Source organism: Sus scrofa, chromosome 2, assembly GCF_054392235.1.
Source record: "Sus scrofa isolate SSC_HxYL_T2T_F1_AM1 chromosome 2, Sscrofa_HxYL_maternal_Yorkshire_Landrace_v2.0, whole genome shotgun sequence".
In the NCBI taxonomy this organism is placed as follows: Eukaryota; Metazoa; Chordata; class Mammalia; order Artiodactyla; family Suidae; genus Sus; species Sus scrofa.
In genome coordinates, this window is record NC_139384.1 from 114,320,978 (window position 1) to 114,336,564 (window position 15,587).

General features: G+C 40.6%; 2 protein-coding genes across 3 annotated transcripts in view; one reads left to right on the top strand and one right to left on the bottom strand.

Moving 5' to 3' along the window:
* The window catches only part of LOC100511185 (2'-5'-oligoadenylate synthase 1-like), a 54,992-nt gene that overhangs the window by 36,804 nt on the left and 2,601 nt on the right, over nt 1-15,587 (top strand). The window contains exons 15-18 of the transcript XR_014838411.1: nt 7,697-7,892; nt 8,901-9,072; nt 10,050-10,307; nt 13,950-13,993. The gene's annotated coding sequence lies outside the window, so the exon portion shown is untranslated. The remainder of the gene's footprint in view (nt 1-7,696; nt 7,893-8,900; nt 9,073-10,049; nt 10,308-13,949; nt 13,994-15,587) is intronic.
* LIX1 (limb and CNS expressed 1) overlaps nt 1-15,587 on the bottom strand; it is a 51,439-nt gene that overhangs the window by 12,133 nt on the left and 23,719 nt on the right. For both annotated transcript variants that reach the window (XM_085014108.1, XM_085014109.1), the window contains exons 3-4: nt 5,116-5,256; nt 2,678-2,773 (exon numbers count right to left, since the gene is read on the bottom strand). In XM_085014108.1, the coding sequence (XP_084870234.1) occupies nt 2,678-2,773; nt 5,116-5,256 (237 nt within the window). The remainder of the gene's footprint in view (nt 1-2,677; nt 2,774-5,115; nt 5,257-15,587) is intronic.

Consider the following 15,587-nt stretch of genomic DNA (forward strand, 5'->3'; position numbering starts at 1 on the left):
CAGCTCACGGCAATGTTGGATCCTTAACCCACTGAGCAAGGCCAGGGATTGAACCTGAATCCTCATGGATCCTAGTCAGGTTTGTTAACCACTGAGCCATGATGGGAACTCCATTCTTGATTTTTCTGAAAATTGCTACTAAATCCCTTATAAACTACTATGGACCAGGCCATGGAATGTTCATTCTGTAATAAAAGAAGTACAATATTCTTTTGTCAGGGTTAAAGGGGAAGAAATTAAAATAAATTAGGTACGTCCTTGGCTAAATCACTGCGCATGATGCTTTATTTATAAATAGCATATTAGGTAAGTTCCACAAAAATCCTACACAATGGGCATCATGATTCTTATTTTATAGATGGGACAACTGAGTCTCAGGATTGTTGAGTTCGCAAGTGGCAGGTGGTAGTGCAGTCTTCACACATAGGTAGGTCTGCATGATTTTTAAAAGTGTGTGTTCCTTCTCTTGTGTTATGCTCCTCCTTTTTACTTTTTTCTCTTTTTGACTTTAGGTGGTTATGGAGTTTACAGTCCCACTCTTTTATACTATAGCAAGGGCCCCGAAACATTTAGTGCAGGGGAGCTACCTTGTCCTCATCTGAGGCCCTCAGGTTAAAGTCATCAAGGGAATCCATCCCGTAGTTTGCGGCGTTTCAAGTAAAGCAATCCTTCTTCAGAAATATATATAATAATAGTTGTTGGAGTTCCTGTCATGGCTCAGCAGTAATGAACCTGACTAGTACCCATGAAGGCACGGGTTTGATCCCTGGCCTTGCTCAGTGGGTTACAGATCTGGTGTTGCCGTGAGCTGTAGTGTAGGTCACAGATGTGGCTCGGATCCTATGTTGCTGTGGCTGTGGTGTAGGCCGGCAGCTACAGCTCTAATTCAACCCTGAGCCTGGGAACTTCCATATGCTGCAGGTGTGGCTCTAAAAAAAAAAAGACAAAAAAAAGAAATATATATATAATAATAGTTGTTAACTTTTACTGAGCATTTATCTTATGTCAAGAACTATTCTGGACTCTCTGTGTGGTCCCATTTAATCTTAACTATGGCACAGTGAGGTAGCACTGCCACTGTTATTCTGGCTGATTCACAAACAAAGAAGGAAAGAGATTTAGAGGTGAGGAGCTAACCCAGGCTAAAATAGACTTGCCCTTTTCCAAGCCTGGGCTCAGGACCACTGAGCTGATGTATGCCCTTGTCTACACCAGCAGATGGGCTTTAAGTCAAGCAACATCAAAGGGCCACAACCACTTAAGGAGAATCCTGGATGATGATTTTCCTAGTACAGGGTGAAAAAGAGTATTTTTGCTTTAATCAAACATGAAACTGATAAGAAAAATTACTGATTTATAAAAACAGGCAGGAGGGACACATCTATTTGAGAAGTGGCTATGCCACTGTAGTCAGGAAGAGTTTGAAAGGTACCAAAGAAGGGGATGGAAAGTTGGTGGCTTCGGGGCTCAGCTGTAACACTACTGTAAATTACACTGAGATGAATAATTTTGCCTATAAAACTTTATATGTCTGATTGCTTCCTGGAATCTAACCTAAAAAAATAGAAATTCTGGGGGTAAAGTCTCCTTGTTAAAATACTGCATGGTGATTTCTACTAGCATTAATGTATATGGATGGTCAACTGTATTCAAGTTTAGTTTTTAGAGAGTACACATTTCATTCTCGATCACTACTGAATTTCCATCTGCCCAGCCCAATATAGGTGATAGTCAGGAGCGTGAGCTCATAAATCAGACTGCTTGGGTCTGAACCCTGGCTGTGCCATTTGCTAGGCCATATGGAACATGTCCTTCAATGATGACCTGAGGATAATAAATACTCATATGTTTATTGTGAGGGTTAAGTTATGCTAAGATTTGTTGAATCCTTAGCACAGTGCCAGACAAAGTAAGCATCCGGTAAGTGTTAGCTATTATGACTCTTACTGCTATTAATATAATTGTTCAATTTGCAAATAACAGGTAATATACTTCTACAGTTCTATGACTGCTTGTCAGCAGTGGAATGAAAAGGGTTACAGCTTGCTAAATTTTTTGATTTGTTTAATGACAGGAGGTGGCAGATCTTGTTTAACAGGAATATCATAATGGAGGGGGGATCTTTTTAATATATATTGCAGGCACCTTCATCTCTAACTTCTAAAAATTAAGAATCAAATGGTCACAACCAACAGTTCAAACTGATTTGGCTTAAGGGGCAGCTTTATACAGAAAAGCTGGTAAGAAGTTAATGGGATCATAAGACAGTAATGTTCTTCACCTGTTTCTTAGCTTAAGTCTTTAACTTCCCTTTAAAAAAGCAAAGATTGTGCCTTGTTTGCTTGTTGGTTTTAGCCTATTGAGCTATGGCTAAAAGTTAGGTGCTGGATTCTAAGAGGGTTAAATTAAAATGAATAGTATTCTGTTATAATCTATATGGGAAAAGAATCTGAAAAAGAATGGATGTATGTATATGTATAATTGAATCACTTTATTGTACAACAGAAATTATCACAACATACTAAATCAACCATACTTCAACAAAACTTTAAATTAAAATAATATGACCAAAAAAAGTAGTAGATTATTGGCACAGGAGCTATTAGTGATAAGAGTGGTATTCTCCTAGACTTCTGGGTTGTGTAGCAGAATAAACATGTAGCAGGAAGTCAGGTACCTGAAATTCCAGCATAGTCTTCCCCATGTTAGACTCCAGCATGTAGTGATAGGCTCCGATGCTGGTGCTGGGGTCATCTGCATCATCCAGAGTGCCCTTGGGAAGGAAGCAGAAAAGAGAATACTAGAGCTTTTTTCCTTCTCTTCTCTGGGTGGTCATGAATCAATCCTGTGACTTCACAGCGAGTCTCCCATTGTCCTAGCCCTTCAGGTGTCATTCTAAAACCAAGTCTCCAGAAGATTTGGGATAAAATCCTTAATCTCACCATCACTCAGAGTAAGAAGGATTTGGAATCAATTTGAATCTAGTTTTTGATTAGAATATAAACTGATTAATACTCAAAAAGAATAATTATCCCAAAGCAGAAATCTCACTTCTTTCCACAGGGTTTTTGTTGGTGGTGGCATTAATGTTCTAACAGTTGTCCTCTCAGGCTACTTTCATCTTTTAATGAACTCTTGAAATGTCGACCTTGCTCTTAAAGTTTCTGATGATCATGAAGCAAATTATGAAACTGGCAGAAAAAAAATTCTTTGGTTGTATAAACTAATCATATTTAATCATTGTGATTTTTTTTTTTTTTGAGGGCCACGCATATGGCATAAGGAAGTTCCCAGGCTGTAGCTGCTGGCCTATACCACAGCCATAGCAACGCCAGATCCGTGCTGCATCTGTGACCTACACCACAGCTCATGGCAATGCTGGATCTGCAACCCACTGAGCAAGACCAGGGATCAAACCCACATCCTGATGGATACTGGTAGGGTTTGTTACTGCTGAACCACAATAGGAACTCCCACTTACCATGATTTTTAATGAGATCTTTTCTTAATATACTGGTGTTCAGCCGGGGGACTCGGATTTGGGTTTCTATTTTTTCACTTCTGGACCACTTAATCTTTTGGAAACAAGGTGGGTGGGTGATGGAAAGAAATGAAATTCCCTTTCAATTTGGTTAAGGGGAGTGGCATTAAAAAAGCTAACTTGAGCTCTGGTTTGACACTGGGGCCTGCCCTTCAATATCCCATGGTCTTGGATTCCTAGGAAGGTGGGCAATGGCTTTGTGAGACTGAACAAACAACTGCTGGCATCAGATAGCAGCAAATTTATAGCTTTTGAATGCAATAACATTAACACACTACTACTGAAATATTTATGTTGGCTTTTTAAATATCCCAGAGGAAATCCATCCAGAAGCCTGCAAACCGTATATATCCTCTTTCCTTACAAATTTCCATGAAAAAATGATAAATTACATTTACACTGAGGGCCCCTCCCTGCTCCTGAGTAAATTCTGAACATATAAATCAGACATCATTTTCCTAACTTTTCTTCCTCAAAGGCACTTGAAATTTACAAGGCAGGAAAATAAAGGCTTCCTTTCATCCTCAGAGCAGATATAGAACAGAGCTCCCTGATATCTCTCTGCCAGGACAACCACTCTCTGCCCACTGCCTGTCCTCTTATCTCTCCTCCACGTGATAAGAGCATTTATGAGGGGAAAAGGAGCAAAAAGGTCACTGCTGGTGTGATAATGTCACATCCATTATCAGCAGCTTCTCCAGAATGACAGTTAGATTAAGGGAATCAAAGAATGAAAATCTCAAATGGGGTTTATCCATGCAAAGGCGAAGCCAGGAGGTGGCTAATCTCTTTGGTAATGCCAAGCTCCTACACTTGGGAGACACTCAGAGTGACACTTGCCCCAGTGGAGCTCCAGGCTTCCTTCATGCTTTACAGCTTGGAGGTAAAAGGAACAGGAACTACAACTAATTCCTGGGGCAAATCATCTACTTCTGGATTGCTGAGAAAATGTCCTATTTAAATCTCTAAGATAGAGTTTTTGGCCCTTAAAGCATTTTGCATTTAATTATGTCCATTATAGAAATTTCCAAAGTTCTCTGAAAAAAGGCAATTAATATTAATTTTAATAGGTAGCAAATATTGGGAAGACGGCTTTTCCCATGTCCAAACAGTCAGTGCTTCCTTAAATACACCGGGGCTGGGGAATTGGGGAATTGGCAAATTGTTTTAATAAACACTTCAGATAATTTTTATGATTAGTCAACTTTGGGGAAAACTGAGCTTCTTTATCTCTAGATTAAAGTAGTATTCAACTGCATGCATTTTCAAGACTTAAAAGAATCAATGTACCTCAGACATTTGAATAAAATCAAGGTGGATCAAAATATCTACCTCGAGTTAAAGCTTGATTAATTGTGACCCAAGAATATTAATGAGACATAGAAAAGGGAGCTAGTTCCAATTTTGTGATTTCCAATCCAAATGTTCTTTGCGCTGAAAATTAATGATCTAACGGGGTTAAAAATTAAACCTGCCCAATCTTAAAGAACTAATTCACATTAGCGTCTCCCAAGATTCAAATGCCTCAGTATTCTCAGGGCAGCCAACCCCTCCCTTCCCTGGTGGGTACTCACACTGGTGGAGGCAACTGCTTCCTGCACACTCTCCATAATGAATTCCTTGGTGATCCTGCGAGAGGGCAGCTCATTGAAGAGGGAGTTGATTAGGGCCACTTTAGCTGCATCCCGTCTGGCCTCAGCTCTACTTAAGCAGCACTTAAGAAGGGAAGGAGAAAAGAAGTCATTAAAGAGTTCCGCATCTCAACATCTTTCCCATTTCAATGGGTCTCTGGACGTTTCTATTTATACATTTAACTGTCTGCACCTATTCTTTTGTACCCACTGCTAATCTCCTGAAGATCACGAAGGTTTTCTTTCCGCCCTAGAGCCTATGCAAATGTCTTAGTTGGTCTTCAAATGCTCTTTGTCTTATTTCACAGTCACTGAATATCTACTACCAGAGGCTTTTATACTGCTAATAAACAACAAAAAAAGTAATAATAGCTACTATTGTATTAATTATAAGGGCCTTCCTCAAATCCTTATTTCAGGGGAAAAAAAGGAGTAAGGAAAGAAAGAAAATGTCAGAAACTTTAACACAATAATTAGCATCACAGGTTCTGGAGTCAGAGCCCTTGGGTTCAGATTCCAGCTCTGGTACTTACTTAGCTGAAAGACCTTGGGCAAATTAGTCTTTCTGTGCCTCAATTTCCTCCTCTGTAAATGAGAATAAGGGTAGTCCTGTGTCATAGGATTGAGGATAGGTTCAATTAGTTAATATAGAGAAAGCACTGAGAATATCTGGCACATGGGATCTCAGGCCTATATATTTTGTGTGTGTGTGTGTGTCTCTTTAGGGCCGCACCCACAGCATTGGAGGTTCCCAGACTAGGGGTCGAATTGGAGCTGTAGCTGCTGTCCTGCACCAGAGCCACAGCAATGCCATATCTGAGCTGCATCTGTGACCTACACCATAGCTCACTGCCACACCAGATCCTTAACTCACTGAGCGAGGCCAGGGATTGAACCCTCATGGATGCTAGTCAGGTTCATTAACCACTGAGCCATGATGGGAGCTCCAGGCTTACACTTTTTAACTTTCAGGTCAGAACAAGTGGGCTGTTGTCAAAATCTATTGTTTTTGATTTTCTAGCATTTATTCCTCATCTTCTTCTAATAATAGTTTCCTGATTTTCTTGAGGACAACTTTTTCTACCTTTCTCAGTTCATGCAGTTTAGGTGGGACATACTCCATTTGGTTTTCCTGAAGTAAGGGGCCATAGGGAGCCTATGATTAGTAACTTACACACAAAAAAACACTTTTCCCCAATGTAATACTGCTCTCCATCCTCCTAGCCAGGCTTTCTTGTGGTTTTCATGGGTCTGCTGAACTTATCCTGATTCTTTTCTGTCCTCTCCATCTCTTTTCTTACTAACTCTTCTTATTCCCGTTTTGGTTTGGCGTGGACTCTGGTTGGGGGAGGTGTGTCCAGATAGAGAATGAAGCCCTATGAGAACTGTACTGTACCTGGAGCCCACATCTGTTGGAGGTCCTTCTTTTCTACAGGCTTCTGAGTACTGTCTAGGGTCCTAGATCCTATTCTAGGACTCCTAGCAGGAAAAAAAGCCCAGAAAGAAAAGCTCAGGCCTGGATCCTGGTCAACAAGGTGGCCAGGCAACCCTGGTTCTGCCACTCGATAACTGTGAGACCTGGGCTGTCTGAACTTTGAGCTTATTTCTTCACTGAACAAATGGGAAAGCTAGGCTCTCTGATCTCCAAGGCTGCTGCTCCCTAGAATATGAGATCCTCAGAATCAATAGTGCTGGTGACTGATGTCAAAGAAGAAGAAGAGTACAAAGGATGCCACTTCATTTTGTGGTTTTGTAGCCTGCTTCATAGCACCACTGGGAAAAAGCCAAACCTCCAGTTTGCTTTTAGCACATTCCTGCCTCTACCTCATCTATCCCGCTGTGGCCATTCTTGCACAGATCCACTCCCAACTCATGCTTCTATGTCCTCCAGAGGCTGCCTCTCCTCTCCATCTTCACAAATCCAAGCCCCTCTGATATTTCCCCCTGCAACCTCCCTCCTAGAATAGTTGTAACTGTTAGTGCAAGGGTCCTATACTCGACTACAGATTACTTCTTCCTGCCCCTCTCCCAACCTTCAAGTCTGGGAAGAGCCCTTTGCATACTTCTTGAGCATCCTTCAGAGTGCCTACTCCCAGGGTCAGCTCTTGGGAAGTGCTCACACATGGTTAGTATGTGAGTGAAGTAATGACAACACTTCTGAAATGGTAGGAACTTGACACCAAGGAGGATGGAAAAAAACAAAACAAAACATATGTGTCAGGAGCTTATCAAAACAGAACAATTAAAGGCAGCTATTTTACCTTACAACACAAAGAGATTTCCAATATTTATTTTAAATGAAGAATTGAGCTAAAGATCTAAATATGTATGTGAAAAGTGGTTTGATGTTTTTCTCCTTAGTGTTGAATGACAAGCTAGAAGGCTTTGGGTTGCTTCAGGTAGCAAAGCAATTCAAGGTTTAGAACTTTCTCAAGATTTAGGTCACCTGTGTTAAACCAAGGGTCAGGGAATCGGGAGAGCTGGGCAGAAAGGTTGCCTTTGTGTTTTTGTTTTTGTGTTACAGACTTGTCTGGGAATATATGGGACCTTGAGTTCTGAGTCAGATTTTCACTGAAGCTTGAGTGCCTCCTCTTCCAGGAAGCTTCCCTGTATCATTCCCAGTTGCAGGTTGGGAAAGCCACCATCCATGAGAGGCACACACCACACTGCTGTGTAACGGTCTACTAGTGCTCTGCCTCCTGACCCAGGCAGTGAGCAAGGTAAAGGCAGAGACTATGACTTGGTCATCTCTATGTCTTTGTACCTGTAACATACTTTGTTGAGTGAATAATTGAATGCAGCCTAAGAAATTCAAACACAAGTCATTAAAGCACCTGACAAAATAGTCAAGAGACTCTCTTAAAGAAGATAATTCAAGATATATACTTCCTTCCTTCAAAAGTCCTATTTCAAGATACCCTTTATAGTATTCATAACCCAATATAAAAATATACTAATACGTGAATTCAGAGGGAAAATTGGCCATCAAGTTCAGATGCTGTGAGAGTACTCTTTTTGCCTGAGTGTAAGATATGCTTACTATTGTTTGGAAAATCAGTTTTCTTTTAAAAAGGAAAGAAAGTTTTTACAAATATTACCTGACATCTGTAAAAGCAGCTCATTTTAATAGGAATTCGCTGTATGAAATCTGTAATAATGCCATTGGGGTTTTAGAATTTAGAGAATTAGATTCAGATCTGGGCATTCTTAAGAAACTTTATATAACTTTCTATCTAAATAATAGCAATTTAAACCATCTTTCATAGAGAGAGACCTAGTAAACACTACTCAGATAAAAGAAGCTATCTATTTTAAATAAGACCAGCTAAGTACTAGATCAAAGGCATCACATACATTTACAACCAAATGGCACTGCTTCTGAGATCAAAGTGCTGCTGGGCTGAGAGAACAGAAAGAGCCTTTACCCGGAAAGCATGGAAAAGGACTAAGAGACTTAACCAATATCAAGATTTTAAAGCAAACACATGTCTTTACTTATTTTATTGTTTCAATATACAGAATCTTTGGTTAAAATGGGGGAGAAAGTATACCAATTAATAAGTACATAAAATAAAATAAATTCTGAGCCATCAAAGGCTTTTCTTGCTATTGTTCTTTGCATTTCTGAAAGACAAGTACTTCAAAATGTCTATAATGTTAACCAGCCGCTTTCTTCTAAATTTTGGAGCTACAAATCCAAGCCAGTAAAGCTGCATATTTTTCTTTAGGGATCTTTTAATGGGACCTCTCAAACCATAAGGACCTGGGCTTGGGCAAGAAATTTAGCCGAAAGCAATCTACTTGGCAAATTTAAATCAGAATGTGGGCTCTGCTCTAAGAACAGGCACTGTTAAGAGTTACCATCAAACAGTGGGAAACGCTGCAAGGAAATAAAATATGGTAGGTGACAGGACGTTTTATTGATGTGTCCAAACTGGTCGTCAAAGACATCAGTTGGGGAGTGAATGAAGTATGATGTTATTTCAAAGCAACTTCCTGCTGGAATTAGACTTCCCAGGTTGTATGGTTTATTCTTGCTGTTTTTCAGCCAGACCCCAATCATAAATACAGATTTGTAAACTGTGCCTTATCCACTAACCATTCTTACTTGTTAATATAGAGAGACAACTTCTGTCCTTTGCACTTTGTGAAACAGCAGAGCTGGAATATTTAATAGTCAAGATTTTACTAAAGTCAGCTGTGGATTTCTTCAGCATATGGAGCCACATGCTTTGCAAGTGGCTAGCAGACCCTGCTCAGATATTTATCTTGATGCTTAGAAGCCTTTTATTTCTGGTAGATTATAAACCACTATAATTATTTCAGAGCTTCTTGGCTCTAATCTAAAATTAAAGCCCCTACCCACCCATCCCCCAAATAAAGAGAACCTGTGGTATAGCTCAGGAAAACTATTTAAAAGTGGTGGTAGCCAGCATCTGAGATAGCCCCCAGTTATCTCTGCCTTTTGGCATTCACACGCTGGCGGTCTTCTTCCACACTGTACAGGGCTGTCTGTGTAACCAATAGAATATGTCAAAACCTATGTTACGTCACTTTTTTTTAGGGCCGCACCCAAGGCACATGGAAGTTCCCAGCCTAGGGGTCCATTTGGAGTTATAGCTGCCAGCCTACACCACAGCCACAGCAATGTGGCATCTGAGCCACGTCTGTGACCTATAGCACAGCTCACGGCAGCTCCGGATCCTTAACCCACTGAGTGAGGCCAGGAATCAAACCCACATTCTCATGGATCCTAGTCGGGTTCGTTAATCGCTGAGCCACAAAGGGAACCCCCTATGGTATGTCACTTTTGTCATTAGATTATAAAAGGCACTGTGGCTTCCATCTTGATCACACTTGCTTTCTCTCTTGGACAGACTTCTCTGGGAAAAGTTAGCTGCCATGTTGTGAGCAGTCCTACAGAAAAGCACACGTGCTAAGGAACCTCCTAATGCCTTTGCCAGCAGCCTTCTGGGTGAGACTGGAAGCTGATCCTCCAGACCTGATCAAGCCTTCGGATCGATCACAGCTTCAACAGATGGCTTGACTGCAACCACTGTGAGATCCTGAGCCAGAACTACACAACTAAGCTGCTTCCAGATTCCTGATCCTCAAAAAGTATGAAAAAAATCAATGTAAGTTTTGAGGCGATTTGTTACCCAGCTGAAGATAGCTAAAACAAAGGCTTTGCTCACATTAGGTAACTGGGAACTCCCTCATCCCACCCTTGAGGGAGAGCTCACGAAGAGTAATCCTCATTGCTGACTCTATGTGCTGGGTGCTGAGCTAAACACTTTATGTCGGTTGTCACATTTAGTTATTACCACAATCCTAGGAGGTTGGTTTTGTTGTTATCCTTATTTCACCCATGAGAAAACAGAGGTTACATATCCCAAGGACATAAAACTTAAAAAGTGACTGAAACAATATTCAGCCTCAGGTCTGTCTGATTGGAGAGCCCAGGTTTTTCACCACAACACTGTTCTGCTTGTCACAGAAATGGTCACCCACCTCGGAATAGAGAGGATATATAACTTGGCTAAAGACTCACAGCATTCTCCAAATCAGTATAGACAGCACTTTCGCTCAAGCTTCAACTTTGATATTCCATGGGTCATTTTAGCATAAGACTCTAAGAGTAACTCCTCCCATCCCCACATGATGAACTCAACTTCCTTTAGAAGAGGCCAAGGAGGAAGCAGTACATTGTTGCAAGAAACTGTGCTCAATGATGAGGGGCCTGTGCCACCATTATATTAATATCTTTTCCCTTCTATTATCCTTTTGATGCTTTCCTCCCCCTGGATTGTAAGGAGAAGGAAAATGGAGAGAGAAAGGCCAGTGAGGACTAGACCAGGAGATCAAACATCACCCCCAGTTGCAAGTGTCTCAAGCTGGTTGGAAGAGATCCCTTAAGTATGGAGCCAAGAGAATTGGAGATTTTTACCACATAAGATTGCTCAACAGTTTTAACATGGGTTTGGTAACTCTGTAAGTGCAAAAGTCCTTTAAATTAAACTTCCCCAGTTCCACTGGATAAGCAATTCTCCCAAGACCAGTTCATTGTGGCTCTGTATTTTATTATGGATAGTAGGTCATCAACAAGCTGCTAGGACCCTACAGGGTGCACTAGGAAGATATCACTAAGCCTAGGCCTGGAATCCAAACCAATAGTTCAAAGACTTTAGTGTTCAGAGTAAAATCACCTGCTAAACATGCACATCCCAAGGCCCTGCTCTGACCTACTGAATCAGAGTCTCTTCAGATGGATTGACTGCAGTGGAGTTCTGCATTTTAACAAGCTTTCCCAGTGATTCTGAGGCAGGTGGATCCAGGACTTTTTAGAGGAATGTTGCTCTAGCTTCTGCCCTTTCTGTGTCTCATTTCTAATTAGAAGAGGCAGAGCCAGGTTTTGTGGGGCCCGAAGCTTACGCAATTTGAGGGGCTTTGTTTAAGAAAAACAATATGAAAACACACATTTAAAAAACTGGCATGTGAGTAGTAAGGCAGCTATGCAGAAGTTTCATTGGATTCATTGCTGAAGGGAGAACTCTCTCCTCTACTATACTAAAACACTCTATATTCTGGTCATGAAATGTGTGAGAGTTTTCCCCCATACCAACTAATTCTGTGATGCCAGCTGGGTGTCCTACAGTTTAACTCAATTTTGAAACTGTCCACTTGGAGATAGCATCAGTATCCCCAGATTAATGGCTCGGTCCTCACTTTAGACACCAATCAGAAGGCTAGGTTGTCCCCTGTGTTTCTGACCAACCAGCTAAAAGATGACAGATTTCCACAACTTCCTCCTCTGCTTCCATCATTTGCTAGAATAGCTCACAGAACCCGTGAAAGCAATTTATTTACTAGGTTATGGATTTATTATAAAAGCATACAACTCAGGAACAGCTAGAGAAAGAGATGCATAGAGCAAGGTATGTGGGAAGGGTCTCAGAACTTCCAAGCCCTCTCCAGGCAAACCACCCTCCCAGCACCTCCATATGTACAGTACACTGACCTGGAAGCTCTCTGAATCCCATCATTTAGGATTTTTATGGAGGCTTCATAACGAAAGAATGACTGATTACATCTTTGGTCACTGTGATTAAGTCAACCATCAGGTCCTCTCCCTTACTCCGAGGTCAGAGGTTGGGGCTGAAAATTCTAATCTTCTAATCACACAGTTGGTTCTCCTAGCAACCAGTCTCCATCTCTAGGAGCTTCCCCAAAAGTCACTTCATTAACATGAACTCTGGTGTGGTATAAGGAGTTCTGTTATGAATAATAAAAGATAATTTTATTACTCATATCACTTAGGAAATTCCAAGAGTGTCAGAGCCCCCTGGCCAGGAACCAGACCAAATGTATATGCTATTATAAACACTATCACTATGGCATATCCACCTCTGCTAACATCAAACATACTAATTTCTCACTAGAGAAATCTCCTCTACACAAAAGTTAAGGACAGTAGCATTCAGGCTAAAAAAAAAAAAAAAAAAAAAAAACTCTTGTAAAATTAAGCTCTTGGGAAATATATAAGCACTTCTAACTTAACGGTCTCAATTTTATGCTCAGCAGTTATTATTTCTTCCATGATAATTTTCCATGTGTCACAATACTACACAACAGCAAAATTAAACCTAGGTTGATTTGTGGGTCAGTAGGCAGTCTTGAAACAGAAGTGTCTAGTCCATTTTTTTTAGGATGTACAGAAATTCCTAAACTAATTGAAATAATATTTGGTAGTTATGTACATGTTATAAATATATAAATGCCTAATAATATACTAGTTTGTTAATTACTCATTCAATACTTTGAAATTATTGATAAGTGTGTCACTGTTCACAGAAACGTTTTCTGGCCAGCATGACACAATTTATACTCTGAACAGTACCTTTCCTGGTAGCCCTCACTTTATTGATAATTTTTCCCATGGTTTGTATTCAAAAATAGGGAGGATACCTGTGTTGAGGAGCTGTTTCTGGACACTAGGATTTTTCTATTCATATACCCCAACTTTCTAAGGAAAATGCATGTGGAAAGACATCCATATAAGTGACTTCTCTCCATTTTAAACAGATGACAGACTTCTTAGAATTTTTCCTATTTGTTTTTTAAAGACTTCAAGGAAAAAAGGGTTTGCAGATCCTAAACGTATAAAACCAAGTTATGTACACTTTATTCTGTGCCTACCAATGGAAGCCAAGGAGTTGATAAGTGGTATGTAAGGAGCAAGGTTTTTTAAATAAGACCTGTCATGTATTATATATGTGACGGATTGTATCTATACGTAAACCCAAAGCTGATGATGCTGTTCTCTCTGAGGCCAAGGGCAGGTCAGTGTTATTTAGTTGGTATTTGCTCAATAGTACATGAATAGTACATCGTACCCAAGGGGCTGTCCCAAGCTGGGGCTTGGCAGGTGGCAAAACCAAATAAACTGACTCTGTAAGAGGTGAGAATTCTTGCCCAGATCCTTCAGGCTGTCAAGTCTGTCTTTCAGGTGGTTGGGAACATTTTGCTTCTGTGACTCAGAGTCCAAGTCTCAGCAACTGACTTGCAGAGTTTGTGTGTACAGCTTGCCAGCTCTGGTCAATGTCACCAACACCTCAGTTTCATTCTGACAGCAAGCCATCAGCACAGAGAATGCCCTGCTGCTAATTGTCCCTTTAAAAGTTCTTTAAAACCTTGACTTCCCTGGTCTAGGCATGAATATTTGCATGTGTTCCAATTTATCTAATTGTGGATATATTAGCATTTTTTTCCTCTTCCAGATGGTGATGTGAAAAAGGGCAACGCTTGAAACTCAGTCACCCAGGTTAATATCGTGTCTCTTTCTCTGTAGGTCAGGCTGGCTGCAAATACATTGGGAACAATTTAGAGCTCTGTGTGTGCTGGGAATGGGGGGGGGGGAGGTGGTCTTTGCTAGGTGTGGGGGAGGGGACTGGTCTGGGAGTCCAATTTTCAGAGAAAACTCACCAGTTCCTGTCAACTGAAAGAAACGTTTCATGCACATGGTAGGTCAGAATGTTATTTTTATAATATAAACCACCTGGGCTCCTCCTCATTTACCTCTGCTGCAAATGCTATTCTACACACATACCTAGACCAAGGTCCCTGGTAACTATTACAAAACCATGTTGTGTTTTGCTCCTCAAGGTTTTTTTTTTTTTTTCTTTTTCCTTTTTTCTTTTCTTTTTATTCTTTTTTCAAGTTAAGGTGAAGACAAGATGAATTGATCAGGGCTCAAAGTTTTGGTTTATTTTTGTAGTTGCTTTGATGTAAAAGGACTTGGCTCTGATTGCCCTGAGAGGGATGGAGGGGGTAGAGGTGGGGAAAGAGGGAGTCAGTCTTTCTTCCTCACTCAGCAACTCATGATACAGTGAGCATCTTCCTAAAGTTCATCAGCGAAGGCTGGGAGACTCCCCTGGAGATTGTCCCAAGTCTATTTACCACGAAGTCTTTCCCCAAGTGTTCCTTTCACTACATGTTGCTGTTTTATTTGGAATAGCAAGATGTGAATGACTTTATTCACTTTCTTGATTAAAAAAAAGTTAAAGTTAGAAAAGAGGGCTGGGGAATAAATTGAAAGATCCCCTTTAAATAATACGTGCTCCTAGTTAAATGGGTAAGTCATTAATGCCTGATCATTTGCTGACATTTGACTTTCAAATGGGAAAGGGTTATAACTAACCTTCCTATCTTTTTTTTTTTTTTTTCCGGTTTTTAGGGCCGCACCTGTGGCATGTGGCGGTTCCCAGCCCAAACTGGAGCTACAGCTGCCGGGCCACAGCCACAGCCACAGCAATATGGGATCCGAGCCACGTCTGTGACCTATACCACAGCTCCTGGCAATGCCAGATCCTTAACCCACTAAGCAAGGCCGGAGATAGAACCCGCATCCTTATGGTTCCTAGTCTGGTTAGTTAACCACTGAGCCATGAAGGGAACTACACAACCTTCCTATCTTTGAGTCTCATTATGTGCAAAACAGGATGCTTTCCTGTGGAGATTTCTTCCGGGAAAGACCTCCTTTAGAAGTTAAGTTACAGTGCATAGCCTGTCATGTGTCTGCCTCAAGGTATACAACTCTAGGGATAGACAAAAGGTCTTGCCTGATTTCAAACAGTAATAGTTGGCATGAAAACAGCATTAGTGTGGGATAGGCGTCTCGATTTTATGGCAGGACCTAAATCTCTATTTGCGTTATGGAATGTCAAGGCTAGGCCTCATTTAATAATCAGTAAAAAGAGAACATTACAATTCCACTTAGCCAAGTCTATGAATCAATCAAATTTTCTCTTAGTCCCTTTTTCTCAGGAAAAACTTAATTTTATAAACTTAGTTTACTGTTATTTAAATATACTTTTAATTCCCTGGATTTTGAGAAGAATCTTTCAATACATAAAAAT